The sequence below is a fragment of the Melampsora larici-populina genome, assembly GCF_000204055.1.
Source record: "Melampsora larici-populina 98AG31 unplaced genomic scaffold MELLAscaffold_9, whole genome shotgun sequence".
NCBI lineage: Eukaryota > Fungi > Basidiomycota > Pucciniomycetes > Pucciniales > Melampsoraceae > Melampsora > Melampsora laricis-populina.
Window position 1 is genome coordinate 1,608,649 of NW_006768773.1, and position 22,159 is coordinate 1,630,807.

The following is a 22,159-nucleotide window of genomic DNA, read 5'->3' on the forward strand; positions in this document are numbered from 1 at the left end:
GGTCTTGGTGGGCAAGCTGGGGGTCCAAAAGTTGAGCTTGATGTGAAGGTTTTGTGGCACTTCAAAATATCCCACTTCCTCTCAATCAAAACCTTGCCCATGTAACTGGAGCTGCCCATTCCCATCACACATGAGGCAAGCCAAATCTCTTGTAGTCCACTCTAAGCATTCCAAGGAAAGAAAATAAGTTTTTGAAAGATAAAATTTAGGTTTGATCCAATACATGTTTTGCTAAAAGTAAAACCTCTCAAATATTTGTTAGCATGAACACATCCAAAGCCACTCAAGTCAGTTTTAGCTGGATGTAAGTGGTAGCTAAATCATTTGTACTTAAAAGACCTCACCTGGGCCTCTGTCAAGAGCAAGAAGACCAATATTGGGCCAAAAAACTTTTTCCAAAGACAATATTTATTCCATTCATAATCCTGAACAGCTTTGTCTGCTCAAAAATTGAGTGGTGTTTTAAGTATAGTAGAGATGAGACTGTAGGACATTTCCTGAGCAAGGTTTTTGGGGTTCCTGCTCTAAATCCCAAAGTACACAATGATTGGCAAGTCTCACCCCAGAGCACCAAATTCGGAAGGTCAAAACTCCCCTGTAAGATCTTGCAACTTGACTTGAGTTGGAAAAGATATACACTGACAGTGTCAGCTTTTTTGTACCTATAACTTCTATTATCACTTGTGTTTGATACATTGGTCATTTGTTCTTTCCATGAAAGTACACAGATATTGTTGTGACCTTGGGCATCTGTAGCATTTACATTAAGTGTATAGATTGTACTCAGCATTTTCTCTTGTTTAATTTGTTAAAGCAGTCCTTACTCAAATATATCCTTTTTCTTCAGGCTCAAAGGATACAAAGATTTCTTTTGGAAAGTGCTTCATGATGCAAAACCTGCTTTTCTTTTTGACCAAGCTTTGTTTCTTTGCCAGACACAATTTTTGTGCGGTTATGACAACTGCGGCGATGCGAATTAAAAAATCGTTTGTCAAAACGGCTGTACAGGAATCAACTTCATGTCATCGTTTCAGTTTACCCCTCTAAAACATCCATCCTTGCATGATTTACCAAATGAGGAATTAAGTTCGTGGGATTTCATGTGCTTTCAATTCGAACGCTGTGAGCTGTGAGCTGTGCTGTATGTTGTGATTGTGTTGTAATTCTCTTGTGACATAATCTTGCCTTTTTAAGCCTTTGTTCCATCTTGACTTCTTACTGACCCTGTTTACCTCTTTGCCTGCCTTATAATCATCGTCACATACCACTAGGCAAATCTTCAGAAAAGAAACTATGTCGAAACAACTAAAGGTGATGACATTAGGTGCAACTGGTCAAACAGGACGACATCTACTCACAAATCTTTTGTTAAATCCATCGATCTCTAATATAACTGATGCTGGTCGTAGATCAGCTATCGATAGTGGTGTACTAGATTCAAATCTAACCGGTAAAGAAAAATTAAACGAATCGCTTATTATTGATTTAGAAGCTGGTGAAGATGAATGTTCTAAACATCAAGATCAAATGAAAGATAACGATATCGTTTATGTTGGTTGAAATCTTGGATCGAGTATCGAAAAAAACGTTTGCTGACTTCTTGACCTGTTCTTTTGCCGTTATTCGGTCTCATCAGATCACCCTTGGTACCACAAGAAAGAATGCAGGATCTGCTGAAAGATTTGAAACTATCGATCGAGGTTATCCAGTTTTATTTGCAAAATTAGCACGTGATACGAATAAAAAGCCTCAAACATTAGTTTATTTATCAGTTTAGTAGTCAAGTTGCAAAACTCTATTCTATCAGTATTTGGTTGATGATTTTCTTCACTAATCCGATTCGATTATTTATATGCTTTTTTCAAATAGTCATCGGGAGCTTCACCTACTAGCCCATTTCTTTACCCCAAGAGTAAAGGTTTGACTGAATTGGAATTGAGCGCGTTAGGATATGATCAAACTATTGTTTTCCGACCCGGTTACTTGGCTGGCACAAACCGAAATGAGAGTAGGATGGCGGAGTCCATATTTGGGTTAGTCACATGTCATCGTTAGTTCTAGACTTCTGAGTAACATCAGTAAAGATTAACATGCGATTTTTGATTTCAAGAAAGGTGATGGGTTTAGCTTCCTTTGTCACTGATTCCGCTCAAATACCAGTATCTTCACTCGGCTTAGCTATCTCAAAGGTTCGAGAACTGTTTTCGTCAATGCAGCCACAGCTTCGAGGTAAACAAAACTGATCATTCCACATGAAAACTTAGGCTGGAGTTTTAGGTTACTCTGGACTTGAAAAACACGGAATTGGCTCAAAGGTTTCTGGAAAAGATGGTCATGAATTTTGGCTTTTAGGTTTGTTTAGTTTCAAGATATATGTGACTTGAGTTTAAGAAACTGAAGTTTGATTTGTCTGATTTTGTTACCTTGTAATTTCAAACAGGTAATGCTGATGCCATCAAATTAGCCCAACTTGATACTTGATCCCATCACTTTCTTCATCCAAAAGAGATCTACAAACTTGAGATTCCAAAACGATGCATAAATTACTGCAAGGAATCTAGTAAAAGAACCACATGAGACTTCTATAGTTATTCTGTTTTATCAAAGTTGTGAAAAATGTATGTCCCTACTATATCATTAAGATAAGATAATTAAATCAATCTTGATTTGTTTGTATGATAAGATCCATCTTTAATTGATTGAATGATCTGAATAGTTATAACCCTGTGAAAGTAAACTATATATAGGACTTGCCCTTGACTTGCAGAAAAACCAGATAAGGTATGGTCTGTAAACTCAACCAAGTCTCATGTATCTTGCACACTTTGAACACAGAAAGGACTTATGAAAATGGAGCACCCTTTGGCCTGCGAGGGGAATGAGAGTTGGCTGGAGAAAGTTGCTGTCTTCACAAATCTTTTCCCCCTGCCTGTGAATTTTTGTGGACCCAAGAGACTTTATGTTTGACTCTTGAAGACACGGAATGCTCTCTCAGGTTTCTTCTGAAGTTCAGGATTTTGGAGTGTAAAAATTACAAATGGGAAAAAAGGTTCACAAGGAAGGCAAATCTCTCCTGCCAAAACTGATTCCCCTCACAGGCAAAACATGGTCCATTGTCATAATTGGCTTGCTGGGCTCAAAGTGTGCAAGACACAGAATAGGACTTTACAGATGTGATACAATAAAAGTTTCAAAGGAGAAGTTTGGCTTCCAATGAACTCAAAATTGAATGCTTTGCTTCAGAAGTGAGAAAGTTATTGATGATTGCAGAATTCAAAATGCTGTGTTCAAAATCATGGGCCAAATTTTATGTATTATTACAGGTAGTTCAATGATGATTTTCAACCTCAAGGGATGGAAAAGTATGGAACAGATGGAATTGTAGCACATCATCTTGCTTGCCTTTATATGAAGAATCAGGACATGATGGAAAAAATAATGATGAAAGATTTTGTTAATTGTGATGTTTGAAGAAACTGGTGATACAGCACAAAAAATGTACTGTTGTGAGTTGATAAGGGGGACTTTGGGTGTGCATAAGTCCCTCCGTTGACTACTCGGGCGGGTGGACTTTGATAAGTTTACCGTTGAAGTAGTGGAAGAAGAGATCAAACTAATCATGATTCATGAACAGGTCCAGGATGTGTTGAATCAAAAGTTGAAACTTGAAACCCAGGCTTGAAGTTCAACGAAAGAATGAAAGATGATCACGTGATCAATCCGAATTACATATGACCAATTTTACATACAAAGTTACATACCACCCTCTTCACAAACTTTGCAAAATGCAAAAAATGCCCTAAACATTTTTAAAAACTATCAAACCGAATTTTTTGAATCAACACACCATATTCCAGTTAACTTAAAGCAGACAACGACCATCGAATCCTTCAACCGAATTTAGCTCAACCAAAAAGAAAAAGAATGTCCACACAAATCCCACCACCACCGAAGAAAAAAGCCAAACTAGCTCAACAAAATGCCAACAAACTAAACGAAGTGATCCCCATTGATTTACCCAATCTGATCATCCAATTAAAAGATACAAGAACAGGAAAATTAATTGGACCTAGTCTTTCATTACCAGCTCATACAGATAAGTCAGGATTAGAATTAATTGTGAACCGATTAAGAAAAGAAAGTTTCAAGAAACCTAAAAAGACAGAAAAAGAAGAAGAAGAAGAAGAAGAAGAAGAAGAGGAAGAAGTTTTTGTTTAAAACTTAAGAATCATTCGAATATAAACTTACATTCGAAATTGGAAAACCAACAAGATTTACCAAAAGATGAAGAAAAGATGAAGAGATTAAACTTCCGATTTATCATTCGATTTCACAAGATTTGATTTTAAAGTATCCTAATTTGATTTCTAATGAAGAGGTTTTATTAATCGAATGTGAACCAGAAGCGATCTTTAGAGTCAGAGAAGTAAGAAGATGTAGTAGTAGTCTTTCAGGTCAGTTTTTCAAACCTTTTCTTAGATTCAAATCATGGATTGATGGATCGAACTCAATTGACTAACGTTCCTCAACTTGATTCACAGGTCATTCAGCTCCAATCCTTTGTGCTGCTTTTTCTCCTACCGGTCGATTCTTGGCCACAGGTTCAGGTGATCATACATGTCGACTTTGGGATCTTTCCACTGAGATGCCTAAAGATCGATTAGTAGGACATACGGGATGGTTATTATGTATCGAATGGGATGGATGTGAAAGACTGATAGCTACCGGAAGTATGGATAACACAGTACGGATCTGGGATCCTATCACTGGAAAACCTCTAGGAGACGCCTTAAAAGGACATTCGAAATGGATCACTAGTTTGGCTTGGGAACCGATCCATTTGAATGCCAAGACCACTAGATTAGCTAGTTCTTCAAAAGATGGAACTGTAAGGGTTTGGAATCCTAGAAGTGGTCGAACCGATTTCACCCTCGGATCTCATACAGCATCTGTGAATGTGGTGAGATGGAGTGGAGAAGGTATCTTGTATACAGCTTCGTCAGATCGAACGGTGAAATGTTGGGATGGATCGAATGGGAAATTGATTCGAACACTTAATGAACATTCTCATTGGGTAAACACCTTAGCCTTAAACACCGATTATATTCTAAGAACCGGTCCGTTTGATCATACTGGATTCAATCCGTCACTCACCGATGATCAATCCCAACAAATCGCTCTGAAACGGTACCAAGCCTTCAAATCGATTCATCAAGAATTATTGATCTCAGGATCAGATGATCATACACTCTTTCTATGGTCTCCAATGGATTCATTGACTCCCAAAAAACCGATTGCTCGTCTTACCGGTCATCAAAAACAAGTGAACCATGTGAGCTTTAGTCCAGATGGAAAGTATCTTGCTTCGGCTGGGTTCGATAACCATGTGAAATTATGGGAAGGACAAACTGGGAAATTCATCACCACTCTTAGAGGTCATGTTGCACCGGTTTATCGATTGTCTTGGAGTTGTGATTCAAGATTGTTAGTGAGTGCAAGTAAAGATTCCACATTGAAGGTTCGTTTGGTTTCTCTTTGAACATAAACTAGTCTTGCTTAAGGCTTTGATGATCAGAGTCATGGGTTCTGATTCTTGAGGTTTTTGGTTTGATTAGCTTTGGGATTTAAGAACACATAAGATCAAAGTCGATTTACCTGGTCATACAGATGAAGTGTATTGTGTTGATTTCGTAGCAGATAAAGTGGCTAGTGGTGGAAGAGATAAAGTAGTGAAGATGTAAGTGGATCATTTTCTGATTTTCCCTTGGCCAACTGTTTGTAGAAAAGATTTTAACTGGTTTTTGGGGTTTCGTCTTGTTTTGGGTCTTCAGTTGGAAGAATTGATTTGAGATGGTTAAAGTGTGTGTGTGTGTGTGTTGTTTTTGGCTGATTTAAGAGATTGGAAATCATCGATAAAAGTCTTATGGATGATTTGCTTTGGATTGTTTTGGTTTAATAGTTTGGAAATGCTCAATATACCTACTTTTACTTCAATGAAAAGTTATAATATCAGTTGCATGGGTTCAATAGATGATAGGATAATAAGAGACAAATCTATTGGATTTTTACAAACTCATTTTTTGAGTTCTTTTATTATGACAATCCGTATTCAAATCTATTGTGATTTGATTTAAGTATCTTTTCAAGAAAAGATACCTTTTCTTTATAAGATTTGAGAATATATTGTATGAAGTCTTGTTTTTGGAATCAGATTTAAATAGACAAGATATGAAATTAGTCAGCTCCTTTATAAGGCATGATTTGACATCTTGAACTTTGATTTCCATTTTTTTCAAGACTGTTTAATTTTCATTCCCGAATGGAAAGTGATTTTGAGTAGGAACAAAAGGTCAATTAATCAGATTTTAAGAAAGTAATCCAAATGAAAGATATTCATCGAGCTACAAGAGAAATTTGTAGAAATATTGGATGGTCATTGAGCTTCACTTGTAATTCTCTTTTAAAAGAAAGGTCATTGAGAGACTGAAGTCGATTTTGGAGGTGGTATTTTCTTTGAGTATTACAAAGTAGGATAAAGAGGTTATAAATTTTTAAATTGAATAACTCAAAGAGGTCATCAACAAGTCCAAACGTTGTTTAATTAAATCACACAATATATATATGTAAACAGACTTGACCAATCCTCAAATGTTGTTCATTTGTTTTTATAAGTTTTCTTGATGAGATCCAGATCCAGATCCAGAAGCAGAAGGACCAGAAGTAGAAGTCATTAGATCAGAATCATGTTTTCTTTTGATAGCTGAATTGATTAATTTTTGATGTTGTGAAAGTCGATTGGATCGTTGATGGATTAACTTGATGGCATCTTCTTTAAGTTTTTGTTGTTTAATGTTTTGTTCAGTTTCTTTTAACTGTATTTTTTTTTGTTTAATGATAATTGAATTCCATTCAGCTTTCGATTTGGAAGTGGAAGTTGAAGTTGAAGTGGATTGGTTGATTGGTTTGGGTTTGGGTTTTTCTTGATCTTGATCATCTTCACGAGATAAAAGATCAGAAGAAGAATATAAACCTAAAACCGATGTATCTAAATACCCAGAACTCATAAACTTAAACCGAATAGGATCAAGTCGTCGTCGAGAGTTAGGATGATGATAATGATTGGCTCCAACCGAAATCCATCTTTGTTCTTCTAACGAATTGACTTGGATTTGGTTTAATTGAAAGATTGAATCAAACAAATCATCAATCAATCGATCATTTATGTCATTATAGATTAATAAGCCTTCTTGGAAATCTTGACTGATGTCTATTATTCTGGGTTTTCGTAAGGTGTAAGGTGGGTCTGATAATGATAAGATCCATGAAGTGAGCGAGTCTAGTGTGGTTTTGTAGGGTAATGGTGTTAGTTTGATCATGATGATTTGTTGATGATCTATGATGGATTGTAATGATTTTCTTGAGTTATCACTGTTAATGATGGAGTGATATTAGTTTGGCATTGAGAATTGAGAACTGGATGAATGAATGATGATATTAGTTTGACTTACTTTTCTGGTTCTTGTTCTTGTGTTCTATTCATCTTTCTCAAGATAATTGTGATGTGAATGGGATTCTTGATATTCGAGTACAATTTGATTGATGACTTGACAAGTTGGCCAATCGTTACACGGTCAACAAGCTTTATAAACAAAGGATGAACAAAGTATTCAGTCTTAACTCATCTCCACCAATATTTCAGATATATAGGAATGTGCTTCAGCTTGTTTTCCCTTGTTTTCCAAGAATCTGAGGTTCTCATCCTGAGTTGACCATCATTTTGATGCTCCATGAATATCATTTTGTATTTCGATCCGAGTTTGATTGAAAGACATGATGAAAAATGGTTGATTGACTTCGATCTCCAATGACCATGACCATGACCATGACCATGACAATAGCATCTTCAGTCAAGATTGGATCAGTCAACTTTGATCGGATTGTTCACCAAATCACTCTTATCGACCGAATCAACTTAACTACCAGCTTACTATCTCTTTGTTTCTTTGATTTCCTTAACGATCATCACTCAGTCAAGAATCTTAATCAAAAACTACCTATTGACTTACTTGTTTCTTTCTTTCTTTCTTTCTAATAGGTAATAATCGAATGCTTTCTTGAATTGAAAATGTTGTCAAGTTAACGATTTTCATCAATTTACCAACAAATCACTCTCTTTTTACTTCAAGTTTTCTTCATTCATCAATTTATTTTTTTCCCTTGATTTCCTTGCTCTTTTCTTTTCCTATCAACCGCTGGACGGCTCTCTCTCTCTCTCTCGCTTGATCACCAAACATCATCTTTGGGTTGTCCTTTTAATTTTTTTAGGATACACACACTTCGTTCATTTTACCTTCTGGTTCTTCTTCACTACATATTTGATTAAAATCTTTCGAATCAATCCAATCCATCACATACTTATGAGTTCAAGTTGTCTATTCATTCGACAATTCTCATTCTTCACTTCTACTCATTCTTATCCTTTACGATCTCAAGTAAGTCTCTATAATCATCACTAATCACTGATGACTTGAATGGTAAACTGATTATCCTTTTAAACAAATCATAAGAACCTTTTTCTTGAAACTTGATTCTCATTCGAGCTTCTGAACCCTTGGTTTGTCATTCTTTCTTCATTGTTCATACACTCTTATCTTTCAAAATGTTCACCCATGTCTCTCTTCTCTCTTTAGACCTTAGACTTGAACTCTTTTCTTTTCTACTTTCTTGTCCTGAACCTACCGGTCACAAAACACTTTTGAAGCACTTTCATCAATCATCCTAAAGGATTTTCATTCACCATCTTGAAACTTTTTGATTTTTCATAAAAGAAAGAGTAACAAAAAATTCAAAGAATCTTTCTCTTGATGCAGTAGTTCTAAGGACTAAAAAAACCATCAAGAGAGATTATTTTTGGTTTTGATTTGGTTTGGTTTTTTGGAAAAAGTGAAATGAACGTTTATCAAATCAAATGGATTTCATTCATCTTCATTCTAAATCTCATTTTAATCATCTCAAAAACTTTAGCACAAGCCATCAAAAAAAGATCAAGTTCATTAGACATTGAATTAAATATTCAATCTAGAAGACCATCAGATATAAATTTAATCAAACGTAGTAGTGATAGAGGTGTGGAGGGTGGAGTGAGTGAGATTGATTTACTTGGTTCATGGGCCATTGAAGCAGCTCAAAAGTTACAATCTAGATATGGAGATCAGATTAGATCGATTTCAAAGAGTGATCTGTCTAATGAATTAAAAAAAAGACAGATTAGTGATTTAGGATTAGTGAATGCATTTTCAGATGCGATTTATACCGGTTCGATTTCGATTGGTACACCTCCTCAACAATTCAATGTAAGTTGTTGGATCCGGTTTCGTTATGTTATCCTGAAGTTTGGATTGATTGATTGATTTTATTTTATTTTGGATGGATCTTTAGGTCATCAGTAAGTCTTATATCAATTCTCAAACTCTCTTTACACTTGGAAATGAACCGATTCTAATGGATTCTTTTTGATGTGATGAATAGTGGACACTGGATCATCTGATCTATGGGTAGCCGATTCAGCCTGCACAGGCGACAATGGATGTCCAAGCTCAGTAATCAAATTCAGAACCCAAGACTCAAGCACCTACAGCAACCTAACGAAACCCTTCAAAGTGACCTATGGATCAGGTAGAGTAGCCGGAAACTTGGGAACCGATATCGTTTCTGTCGGACTCTTTACCGTCACAGGTCAAACTATTGGAACTTGTGATATTGTGGAAAACATCTTGAGGTCTGGACTTGATACTTCTGGGATACTTGGATTAGGTTGGGCTGGGATTGCTACTAGTGGTTCTACACCGGCTTGGCAATCGCTTTTTATGCAAGACGTTTTGGAAGAACCTGTGATGGGATTCGCTTTAAAAAGATTAATTAATTTCAGACCTACCAGTAAGTTTTTCTTACTTTGGATCATACAACATTTGTTTATTTTTTTGATATATGTGAGTTATTCGAATTAAATTTGATGCTTTCTTGATGTTTCTTTTTTCCTTTTTTCTTTCTTTCTAGCTACTGCACCTGGTGGTACAATGACAGTTGGTGGTACAAATAAAAAACTTTATGTTGGTGAAATTAATTATATACCACTTTCGAAAAATCAAACATATTGGCTCGTACCACTCTCAGCTTTAACTGTAGGTGGTACTCAAGTTGAAATCGGTCAACCTGATGTGGCCATCGATACAGGTAAACAAACGGATGGTTTTTTTTCTCATGGAAACATTTTCAAGAATTGGGTTTGGGAGTTGATTTAGGAATTGGTTTGGTTTTAGGTACTTCTTTGATTGGTGCACCAGCAGATGCACTTCGAACGATCTTTTCTGTTATACCTGGTTCTGAACTTATGGAAACGGGTACATTTAAAGGGTTTGTGTCTTGATATATATACTTGAAAATTGGTTGATACCACTTTGATCTTATCCTGGTATATATGTACTAACATTCGATCTATTCTTCATTTTAGGTATTGGACTGTACCTTGTAAAACCAAGGTGAAGATCGCAGTTCAATTCGGTCAAATGTCTTATTCCATAGATCCATCAGATGTTAGTCAATCAATCATTTCTTTTTCTTCTTCTTCTTCATATCCTTTTTTTTCGAAAAAATTGTCATTAATTTGATATCAACCGATTTGCTTTTTCCTTTGCATTAGTTTAATTTAGGAAAGATTTCAGGTGGATCGAAGTGTTTAACATCTTTTTTTACGATCACTAAATCTAAAACAGGTGGTTCGATTCCAGAATGGATCTTTGGTGCAGCATTTTTGGTAAGTTTTTGGATTTCCTCCGATCTGAAGTGTAAACAAATCAAACCAAATGTACAGAAAAACAAAACGAATAACCAAACTGATTTTCACATGGTTCTTGGTAGAAAAACGTTTATGCTGCGTTTAGAGCTTCACCACCGTCGGTTGGATTTGCTCAACTTTCGGCTGATATCGATCCGTTTCCATCTATACCTGCTCCGATGGCCGTTGCTACTTCTAATTTCACTTCTAAAGATCATTCAACTAAAAGTAAATCAAAACATTCCGGTTCGGAATCTACTTTGAAGCCTTCATGGATCGGATTCATCTTGGGATCTATAACGATGATCATGATGATGGGTTCATGTTCGATTCTCATTTAAAAAGAAACAAAATATAGATCATTTATTCTTATTCAATCAAGTCTTTCTTGTAACGGCTTGGAAACCCCAATTTTATTTTTTTCCTAATGTGGATTTCTTTGCAGGTCAATTGGTTTCACAAATTCTCATCTATGCATGCATTTTTTTTTGCTTCATCTCTTTCATTTCTTTTTGTTTAGTAATTTCTTTTTCTCAACTTCTTATTTTCTTTAGGCATTTTCAAATTCTCTTTTTTTGCTTTACTTTCGCTTTGTTTAATGACGTGATGAATTACAAGATAGACTTTTAATGTTTTTTTTCATGTAGAATTGTTCAAGACATTCAGATACAGCAACTTGTTTTGGTTTCGTCATTAGATCATATATACTTCATATAATCTATCATGTATCATTTGTTTTTTTGAAATGGTTTGAATACTTGTAGCATTTGTTTTTTGGAATGAAAAAAAAAACAAAAAAACTTACAAAACTCTGAAATCACAAAATGCAAACCAAATATCTCATACGAGATTTTGTGTCCATGAGAGGTCTCAATCATTTGTACTCCCCTCCAGGGAGGAAGCGCGTTATCAGGGCAAGTTGTAAGTTTAAAAGATTGGGTGGGTCGCCTGCGGATGATCCAGCAACAGACACCACCGACTACGTAAGATTGCAAGTGATGAGCAAAATAAAAAAAAGACCCAGGAAAACAAGCAGCTTTGAGAGATCAACAGACAAAGCACTCAAACTTTGACAAGGAGAGATGGGAAGAGATGCACCCATCAAGCCTCAGCATATAGCTTACGGATTGGTGATGTGAACACACGCGCGAAAACTTACAATGAACCAAAATATCTTGATCAAGCTTAACCTGAAGATGGGAAATCACAGAGGTCTGCCTCAGGCAAGAAATCATTACCATATGTTGATATGTCTTCACAAAGAAATCGTAGTGGGATCAGATGATGAATGATGTTTTTGAGTACATATATTGGAGTTGATCCTATCAAATTGACAAAAAAAAATAAAGCGGACGGTCATAATACCACATCAATAAATTTGTAAAGGGCCTGGAATGTTGAGTCACATAGGATAGTAGAATCGAATTCGAGAGTAAAGACAGATGAGGTCTGAGAATTCTCGTCGGAAATATGAATCCCTGATCATCTCCAACTTAACCAAGTCCCCTTCGAGGCCTACCACTTTTCTTTAGGCCTCGAAGGAGACTAAGTTAGTGATCATCTACCCAACTTCCTCTATGTGAATGTAATGGTCTGGTGTGGCGTCACAAGATGGTGGGAAACCTAGTATAACAAGATATCTGGACCCTTCACAGGGTGTATCCCGGTACATGGCCTATATGCCTTCTGATCAAGGACTTGGCCTTGAGGGCGAGGAACCGAGAGATTTTCATCGCATCTCTACTTATAACACCGCGGGAATCAATCGGTCTGAAACTCAATTGGAGAAAGTTGCGGTGACAGGGTCCGCAACTTTCTCCAATCGCTAATTGCGTTCGCAATTGGTTCGCAATTGGTTCGCTGTACGCCCTCGAGAGAGCACATTCAAAGCTAGTAGCAGCTAGGCACGTGATAGCACTTCCGAATGGTCTCGATACATTGTGCCAGAAGATGTATCCGGTGTGATTGAACATTGTTTTAAAAGAAATTCGCTGAGGACCCCGGCACATACTCCCTCTAAAGGGTACTTATCTGTGGTTAGTACTCCTGAGAAGTTTTGTCACCTGTTCAAAAGAGACAATGCTTGCCGTGTCTGATCTTAAAACGAGGCTCCAATATCTCATAAAGAGGTAAATTGAACAAGGTTGAAACACGGCACAAAGCCTGATAGCTCGCAACCGTGACGGTATCGATGATGTACAGCGAACCAATTGCGAACGCAATCAGCTTGGAGCAAGTTGCGGACCCTGTCACCGCAACTTTCTCCAATCGGGTTTCGAACCCATTGATTCCCGCGGTGTAACATACCAAGGGATGCTTGATCAGGTGGACTTTGGCGGTGCCACGACAGCTCACAAAAGGGTGAAACGGGTAGGCCTTTGGCGCGAGGAACTTTGTCAACTTTGGATCTGACCCTATCTGACCCTCACTGTGAGTCACAGGGTGCATCCCGTTACATGGCATGTATACCTTCTAAAGGACTCCACCTTGAAGGCGAAGCACAGGACCCGTGAGGTTATCCAGGTCTGTCCCGCTTTCTCAATTCCCTATATATTCAAGTACCATCAGTCCCTCCACTGTCGCACTTCTACCTCATCCCCGGTTTCTGCAACCTGATTTTCATTCTCCTATATCCCAAGATGTTAACTTTCCAAACTCACCAACTTCTTATGATCTTTATCGCTATCTGTATAACCCAGTCTGTTTACACTCAACTCGTGGACATCACAGCTACATGTACAATTGGATACACTCCAAACGGATACCACGGAAACGGAAGTAAGTGAAAGTTAAACGGTTCACCCGCCCGTTCCTTCCAGACAAACTAACTCATTTGACATTTTTTTCTTGTTTTTCCACAAAACAAAAAAGTTTGTTTTGAGAGTGCAGAGAGATTATGGCAATGTCCACAATCAGAGTGTTCGTACGAAGGTAAGTTCTTTAAAACTTGATGAAGTTCTTTAAAACTTGATGTGATTGAATTCTTGATCAGTCTTTAATTTTTTTGCTCTTGAAAACTTTTCTTTGGTTGAAATTAATCATAGGACACAAATACGCTCCAATGCATGATTGTCAACACGGATGGCCACCTTTGACGAGTCAACAAAACTGCGCTGGTTATAAACTTCAAAAAAATTATTACGGTTAGTTATCGATTTTTTTTTTAATCTTTTTAACCATACTTGAGATTTGTTTTTTTAAAGTTATATTTTGATTGAAACTTGTTTTTTTTTTGGAATGGATCAATTTTGGGTCATAGAGTGTGGTACTGCTGATGGTAAAACTTATAATTGTCCTATACCTAAAGGTTCTCCTTTCATCCGTAAGTCTTTCTTGATTTCATTTTTTATGAGTTTTAAAATCAAGTCTTTATGAATCATTGATCGTGTGTTGATTTCTTGTGATAGGATGTAACGGTTGTAAACCAACTTGAATCTTTGATTTTTTTTGTCGAAAAATATAAGGAGCTTAGGTCCTCAAGAGAAAAATCGGTGTACTTTTCTTTCTCTTCATGACCTTTGGTTTTTTTTCTTTTGATCTTTTCATTCTACATTTTTTTGTCATGTGATTTGTTCAATCTCATGATCACAAAAAAGTGATTACATTTCTCTTTTGATTGTCTTGTCAGTTTTCAAGCCATGTAGATCTGGTTTTACGCCAATGCTTGATCAATTAGTTGGACATCTTGATCTAGTTAAACTTTGTCATCAATCTGATTGGAACACTTGTCTATCATTTCCCACTTCAGTTCCTTTCCCTTTTTCATCCTACAACTCCAACTTACGCCTAGTCTTAGACTTGGGTGTTTCATTGACTCTGAAAATTCCACACAGATCCACATCGTGCCCACTTTATCCCACATCTAATGTTGAAATGGTCAGAAACTTGCTTCCCAAAACTTCAATCACATCCACCTTAGAGTTTATTTCTCTCTTCATGTAAGACTTGCTCAAGTTTAAACTGTTGAAAGTGAAAGTGACAAGTATCTCAGAAAGCACCAAACAGGAGATGTGTAAAACATCTCAGTCTTCAACCTTGAAGTCCCAATCAAGCAAGTGAGACCCAAAAGTATGTATTACACATTTGTAAGACTGCAAGGGACATTCTGTCACTTGAGTCTTAGTATACATCTGTATTGACTCCATCATCTTTGACTTTCTTAATCTTTGTTTGTTCAAATCTCATCTTATTATATTCTTTTGGTTCTTTTTTTGTTTTTGAAAAGTTATTCACCTGGTAAAGAAGTTTGGGAAGATTATCTTTCTGAGATCTTGGATGAAAAATAAACTCAATCATAATTGTAGATAATTTAAAAGAGTGAATACAAATGTAGATAGAAAGGTTTCTTTGGCAATGATTTCATTTTCTTGAATCTTCAGTAAAAAAGACCCTGTCATGAGTTGTCCTGTGGTGTGCTTCAATTGTCTCAAGCACGCCATGGTCCCATGGAGTTTTCACTCCCTGCGGCAGTGCTGCAGTGAGGGCCCCCTAAAACTGTGGTCAATTGCGCCACTGGCTCTGTGGACCCAAAATCCCCCGCGCTGCGGCTGTGTTTGTGTAGGGGTGGAGTGATATCTCCACCTGCGCTATGTTCTATCTCTGGCACAAGCTCTAAGAAGAGCGCAGGATTATTCAAATCCCCTCGATATATTCCACTAAACCAGCTCCCATCAGACTAACTTGATATTGAAAAGAGATAGAGAAGAAATCAAAAGGTAAAAGAACTACCCCTACCTAAACCAGCTCCCATCAGACTAACATAATAATAAAAAGAGATAGGGAAGAAATGAAAAGGTAAAAGAACTACAAGGAGAATTGGTAAGGTGGATGAGAATTCAACCACATAAAACCAATACCACCATCTAAACCCATGATCCAAACATTACACCCATAACCCTAACAGTCTACTTTGAATCCACCCTTACAGTTTGGGTACCATTGCTCAAGCCTCAGGCCTTTTATGTGAAGCACTGCCAACATAGATGCCTCGGGTGAGGCATCATCAGAGGTAAAACCTCGGACAAGATCTGTCTGAGGTTTTTGTCCGAGGTAATCTTCTGCGCTGGGAATTGCCTCAGATCAAAACCTTGGGCAGCTTCTGTTGGAGGTTGGTAATCCAATAATACCTCAGATTGAAAATCCAAGGTAAATATGTTGGTGGTGAAGGTAGGTGGCTCTCTGGGAGAGTACTGTGATCACTAAAAGGGTAAATAAAGTTTGTTTGATAATTTACTAAATTATCATTTATTTCAATATGTAGTATCACAATATGAAATAAGAGAAAACAAAGAGGAGACCAGGATGGATAGTCTCCTTGGATAAATCCAGACAGGCTACAGTTAGATGACTCCTTAAAAGGAGGTAAGAAACATAATCATTGATTATAATGAAATAAGAGAGCTGGATCCAAAGCTCTATGTACTCACCATGTCCGTTTAGGGTTTGCATGTTGAAGAGCGCACACCGACTCCCTTTGAGGCAGAAAGGGAAGTCGTGCGCGCTTGTCAACAAGCAAACGCTATCCGGACATGGTGACTTTGATCTTTTATGGTAATAGATTGCATAGTGAGGTGTAGATCACTAGTCTGGTAGTTCTAAAGTCACCAACTTGCAGTTGTTCAAAAGGCACACTTATAACCTGTGAGTTAGGTCACTAAACTGCATTTGTTCAAAAGGTACACTCTTACTAACCTGTGAGTTGATATAGGTCACTAAACTGCCATTGTTCAAGAGGTAACTAACCTGAAGTTAATTGGAAGGTTGCTAACCTAGAAAGAGTGTACTTAGGGAAATTAGAGGATCCAAGGGATGAAGAATAAATTTACCTTATCTGCTAGTCAGGAAGCTACTTTCAACATATGAAGTGAATCATTAGTCTTATAATTATAAGACCTTTGATTATGTACTGCAAATGAACAAGGGTCCTTTAAAAGATGTTTGTAATAAAATGCTTGGGGGAAAATCCTTCTCAAGGCTGAGAGAGGAGGGGTTTATATACCTTCCTCTCTAAACCTAACTGTAGTGATATTTGTTCATATCACTACATTGGTTCAGGGTTTACTATTAATGATTGTTATGATTATTATTAGTGATACTAAATTACATATACATGTTGCGTATGTTATGTAGTACAAGCATCTTAACTCTTGACACTGAGTTATGAGGTCTAATTGATGTTTATTACATATTACATGTGGTTTTCAATGTACATGTATATGTAATTAGGGTCTGTATATGTTTTGTGACATGTTACATATGTTTTCTAGGCTGTATGTACATGTAATTAGATTCTATAAGTGTTGGTTGTATATTACAAGTTAGTCTTTGGGTACATACATATGTACTCAGGGCTGACAACATAGCTCAGTTTGGCCTTGGCCATGTGGCTTCTTAATTTTAGAGGGTGTTAAATGTAAGTGGTCCCAACTAGGGCTGTGACCCGACCCTGAGAGTTCTGGGCCGGCCCCGGGGCCAAATTCAGTCCTGAGTGAGCCCAAGGACCTCTGAAAACTGCTCAGGGCCAATCAGGGCCGGTAACACCCCAGGCAAGGCGGCAACGCTCCACATGTAGTGTCATGCGCACGCTCCGGGGCAGGGCCAGAGCTTCACATGCAGTGTCACCAAGATTCACATGAAGCGTCACCGGGTGCATTACCCACTGCCCAAAGCGTCACCTGTAGCTTCACCCTGCCTCTCACGCCCTTTGATCCACTGCCTCTCACGCCCTTTGACACACCATATCTTTGCAACACCTACAACGTTTCCATCTTTTCCTCACCTCATTTTCCTTTATCGCATATCAAGACAAATCAATACCCAACTCAAACCAATACTCAAATTGGTCGCTCATCGAATTTCAACAAAGCTCGACTCTGATCAATACTCAACTTGGATCCTAAGATCAATATCTACCTCTATCAATCAACAACCTCAATTGATTCTCTTACAACGTCACCAAACCTCTGTCTGTTCAAGCATGGCAGAACTAGTGCTTTGCACCTGCTCTCAGTGTATTAAAAGAAAGCATACCGACTCATCTGGTAAGGAAGTGGCGGGATTATGGATTCATTCAGGAACAGAAAGGAATCATTGAAGAAGGCTGGCCACCAGTTCAGAAAACACACCGATTTTTGAGGCACTAGTCGAGGATTTTCTCTCGAAGGCAAGCATCAAAGATGCTGAACCCGAGCAAGCTTCTTCTGATTCCGATTCAAGTTCTAATTATATCGTTGGCCCAGACGACCCTACTGTATTCAAACTAGTCTGTAAGTTACAACTTTCAATGGAATATATTGTTCAAATCTAACAAACAAAATACTTTTCGTTTTCTAGATTTTATAATGTATTTCATCAGCTGGTTGTTCCTCGAATGCAGAATGAGTTGTAATAACTGCCGAAAAGCTCACAATTATGTTATGCAAATTGCTCAATTATGTACAATAATTACTCTCAACAAAGAATGGGCAAGCCTGGTTCCAAAGGACGTAAGAACAATGTCGAATCGGCTAAATCTCGAATCAACTCTCGAAAGATTTGTATGCTGTATCAAGTGCTACACTCTCTACGAGCCCGAGGTCGCCCCAGCTGAATGTGGCTATCGAGAAATCCCATCAGACAAACATTGCTGTGGCACCAACCTCTTTTCTAGTCACACCATACCCAAACTTCCGACCATCACTTGCCTCTCTGGAAAACAAATCCGTGCTCCTGTCAAACAACTCTCCGGAAAACCCCTCTCCACTTTCATTATTCAAGACTTTCAGGAATGGTTGACCTGGTTATTATCAATTACATACATTGAGGACTCTATTGACAGTTGGAGTGAAGGATGTAGCTCGGATAATGGTGATGGAGTTTATGATTACAATCAAAGTGTAGCAGCCAAAAAGCTCTTCACCACAAATACAACATCTTCCTCGCATACTCCCTTACGATTGGCTTTTTCGTTATTTGTGGATTGGTTCAACCCCTTGGGAAACAAGAGGTCAGGAAGACAAGTCTTGATTGGGGTATTATCATTGCAGTGCTTAAATCTACCACCTCAGGCTTGGCAACAGATGAAGCACACCTTCCTGGCAGGTATGGTTCCGGCTCCTGATCAACCTGACATGACCACTATAAGTCATATCCTCCGACCTTTAGTCGATGAATTACTCAGACTAGATTGTGGTATCGAAACCAAGACCCACGGCTACCCAGGAGGACGGAAAGTGATAGTTTGACTGTCTTATCTCAGCGGCGATACAGTTGCAAATCATAAAGTCGCTGGTTTTATATTGCACTCAGGAAAATGTTTCTGCTCATGGTGTATGTTACAGAGGAAACAATTGGCAACGATGGTGGTGGGCCAATTACAAACTCGACAAGAAGTTATCAATGGGCGTTGATATTCATGTAAGCAAAAGCGTTGGCAGCAACCCATTGACGAAAGAGTCGAAGGGCACTAATCCGACATGCTTTGTTCAAGAGAGTGTCTTCAGGGCTACTGAGATCCGGACACCATTCACGTATGCCAAGCTTAGCAAACATTGCTTTTGTGTAAATCACAAAAAACTCTTTGATATTGACAACACTACCACCAATGTTCACACGCTTAGCTTTGGGTGCTTTCACTTCACTTTGATTGACAAGGTCTTTGGCTGATGTGCTGTCGAGTGCTCCTGATATGGCGGATGAGTTTGAGAATTGAGAGTTGAATTCCAGAAGATGGGCGGGATTTGGGGCCTTCGGTACCAAAGACAATGATGCCAACCCCCATATAATGCAAAGGAAGACATAGAAACAATTCTAAGAGAAAGATGAAGTAATGTTAGTATTTTTTTTATCATAGGAGAATACAAAAACCTGCCTTTGTGCCCTCGAATCCCTCTGGCCAATCTTCTTTGTTTAACTGGGCAGCATGTCGTTTTGGCAATGGTTTTGGGGGACCAGTGGCTTGAACGCGAGATGTTGATGGTGTTGATTTTCTCCGGGGAGTTGAAGACGGGGGAGGAGGCTTCTTGCTGGGAATACGGCTAGAACTCGCAGGCGTGGAGGTTTTGGGCGGCTTGGTTGGGATCGAGCCTGTTGAAGCTCTTGGAGCCTTCTTCTTTGTTGTTTGAGAGTTTGATGGGGCTGTGTTATTGACACCTATACCTTGAAGTTTGTTGACAAGGTCTTTGTAAGCTTTCTCTTGGGTAAGTGCGTCTTGTCGCATCTGTTCGAGCATCAGGTTTTGGGAGGCAATCTGGGCTTGTTGAGTTTTGAAGCTCTTCAAAAGCATGGTTTGAAGGTCGTTGGTTGGTTGAATGCCGGTAGGTGTTGGGACATTGTTCGGTGTTTGTGAGTCATTTGGAGGATTCATTATGACAAAAGACGATGAATATGAACAATGTAAATGAAAGGAGAAAGAAAATGTAAAGATCAATTAATGATAGAATGAGTTCGATGAAGGGTGAAGTAAGACTCTTCACCAAATCGGCTCCTGATTTATAGATGGCCAGGGTACGTAAAAAACCTATATCATCATTTGGTTCAACAGAGATCAGCAGCAAAATTTTCCTGATCAATTGCTAAAGAAGGACCCACGAAGGAAAGAGTCTTGAATATGACATAATAACGTACTTTTTTTCGGATAGCGTTTGCATCTCGCCAAGTGATTCCATTCTTAAGCATATACCGTTCAATCTCTTCAGCTACAGCTCGCTTTTCTGATTTGTTATCTTTGAATCTACTGAAATTTTGTTCATCCGTAAGCCAATTGAGCAATAAGTACATTGAAGTTTTCCCCTCCCCATTATCATCACGTTCCCATAGAATTGTTGTCTTGTTGCCTTTTTCATCTTTGTCTTGAGAACTTTCATCGTTTTTTTTTGGATTTTTTGACTTCTTTGATTGTGATTTCCCAACTTTTGACTTACGAGGCGATCGTGGTTTTGCTGGTCCTGCCTTTGATTTCGGACACATCTTTGATTTTATCTTTTTATTTTTGTTGTGAACACTTGATCCGGCTGATTGAGCTAGTTGGATTGCTCCGGTGAGGACTTGACTGAGAGTTGTAGGATCAAGTTGTAGTTGAGCAGGATTAGGATCAGGTTCGGAAGATGGTTCATGGGAATTGATCGTATCTGAGTGTAAATCTTGAGACGACGACATGAAGTTAAATGAAGTTAAAGTTCAATTCACTATGCGCGGTTTGAGGGGATTGAATTGGGTGTGTCGCCTCTGAGCGGAGAACTGGGCAGAGGACTGGGCATGGGACTGGGCAACGGGCTGGGAAAATTTTTTTTGCCCAGCTTTTGGCTTGAGTCTGGGAATCTGGACTTCTGGGCACGTGGCCGGGCACGTGCCCGGGCTTGTACTTTGTATCCCGTAAATAATTCAATTTGTAGTTAGGAACCCACACTATTTTCGAATAAGAGTGTCCCTTTTGGTTGACAAAGGCTTTGTAACGATCTAAACATTCTAGTCCCTGACCAGCAAATCCAAACTCAGTTGGATACACAGCTCAGGTTGGCAGAAGATACTTGCGCTGAGAAGGGGTCCTCCCATTGTGACCAGCGACGGTCCGCGCAGCAAGGAAAGGTAGGGCACAATTTAGAAGAGGTGGTGTGATTGTGTAAGGGAAGTTGAGTGATGATGACAGGGATCGTGGAGTTGAAAGATGAGCGGTGACTGATGACGCTCCGGCAGACAGCTGTGCCACAGCTGTGTTGTGCGGCAGGGTGAAGCTACAGGTGACGCTTTGGGCAGTGGGTACTGTGTTATGATCTCTATACTGAGATATGCTTGTAGTGTGTTTTCCTTTCGTGCCTACCAGGAAGGGGAAGCTTTTACCTTACCCCTTTCCTTCACGTTGCAATCTCTATATCACGCTATACCCACCTTGCCTGCTTGTCTCTACCAAGTCATCAAGGTCCTTACATATTGCAACGTCTACATTCTAGTAGAACAAGAAGGCGCATTGCAGAAGTTCAAGAAAAACGAAAGAAGTTATAGAACATCAAAGTTAAAAGATTAGAAGATTTAAAATAGATTCAAAGAAAGTTAAGATTCACCGAAGATTATAGATCTCAGAAGAAAGAAGAAAGTTTACAAAGTTTAAAGTTTAAAGTTTAATTATAGTTTCACATTCAAAAGAACCTCAAGAGATCACACGTGTCAATTCAAACATCTCGACCGAGTTAAACCCGATCAACTAACAATTCGAAGTTACCAGCGATCTTTTAAACCCCACATCCTTTATTCAAAACGCCTAACTACTCAGTACCCCGCAGCTCTACCCCGAGTGAAGAGGAAGAGACTTTTGCAGACGCTCCCGAAGTCGAAAACATGTCTAATATAAAT

At 38.4% G+C, this 22,159-nt stretch overlaps 5 protein-coding genes across 5 annotated transcripts; 4 read left to right on the forward strand and 1 right to left on the reverse strand.

Moving 5' to 3' along the window:
* Nucleotides 1-1,293: 1,293 nt before the first annotated feature.
* On the forward strand, nucleotides 1,294-2,680 carry MELLADRAFT_115845 (uncharacterized protein; the record flags this gene model as incomplete). The annotated part of the gene is made up of 6 exons (XM_007407464.1): nucleotides 1,294-1,428; nucleotides 1,637-1,771; nucleotides 1,870-2,033; nucleotides 2,111-2,189; nucleotides 2,265-2,352; nucleotides 2,441-2,680. 6 exons carry the CDS (start codon nucleotides 1,294-1,296, stop codon nucleotides 2,479-2,481), a joined length of 642 nt encoding a protein of 213 aa, XP_007407526.1.
* A 1,244-nt stretch (nucleotides 2,681-3,924) lies between these two features.
* On the forward strand, nucleotides 3,925-5,741 carry MELLADRAFT_34581 (uncharacterized protein; the record flags this gene model as incomplete). The annotated part of the gene is made up of 4 exons (XM_007407465.1): nucleotides 3,925-4,212; nucleotides 4,304-4,454; nucleotides 4,542-5,518; nucleotides 5,616-5,741. The coding sequence occupies 4 exons, from the start codon at nucleotides 3,925-3,927 to the stop codon at nucleotides 5,739-5,741; spliced, it is 1,542 nt and encodes a 513-aa protein (XP_007407527.1).
* A 924-nt stretch (nucleotides 5,742-6,665) lies between these two features.
* MELLADRAFT_104484 (uncharacterized protein) lies at nucleotides 6,666-7,540 on the reverse strand (the record flags this gene model as incomplete). The annotated part of the gene is made up of 2 exons (XM_007407516.1): nucleotides 6,666-7,428; nucleotides 7,509-7,540. 2 exons carry the CDS (start codon nucleotides 7,538-7,540, stop codon nucleotides 6,666-6,668), a joined length of 795 nt encoding a protein of 264 aa, XP_007407578.1.
* A 1,408-nt stretch (nucleotides 7,541-8,948) lies between these two features.
* On the forward strand, nucleotides 8,949-11,639 carry MELLADRAFT_115846 (aspartic peptidase A1; the record flags this gene model as incomplete). The annotated part of the gene is made up of 8 exons (XM_007407466.1): nucleotides 8,949-9,353; nucleotides 9,439-9,445; nucleotides 9,529-9,936; nucleotides 10,057-10,233; nucleotides 10,320-10,413; nucleotides 10,511-10,592; nucleotides 10,700-10,813; nucleotides 10,918-11,639. The coding sequence occupies 8 exons, from the start codon at nucleotides 8,949-8,951 to the stop codon at nucleotides 11,173-11,175; spliced, it is 1,545 nt and encodes a 514-aa protein (XP_007407528.1).
* A 1,834-nt stretch (nucleotides 11,640-13,473) lies between these two features.
* MELLADRAFT_104486 (uncharacterized protein) lies at nucleotides 13,474-14,267 on the forward strand (the record flags this gene model as incomplete). The annotated part of the gene is made up of 5 exons (XM_007407467.1): nucleotides 13,474-13,612; nucleotides 13,706-13,765; nucleotides 13,879-13,977; nucleotides 14,094-14,156; nucleotides 14,242-14,267. The coding sequence occupies 5 exons, from the start codon at nucleotides 13,474-13,476 to the stop codon at nucleotides 14,265-14,267; spliced, it is 387 nt and encodes a 128-aa protein (XP_007407529.1).
* Between the last annotated feature and the right edge of the window lie 7,892 nt (nucleotides 14,268-22,159).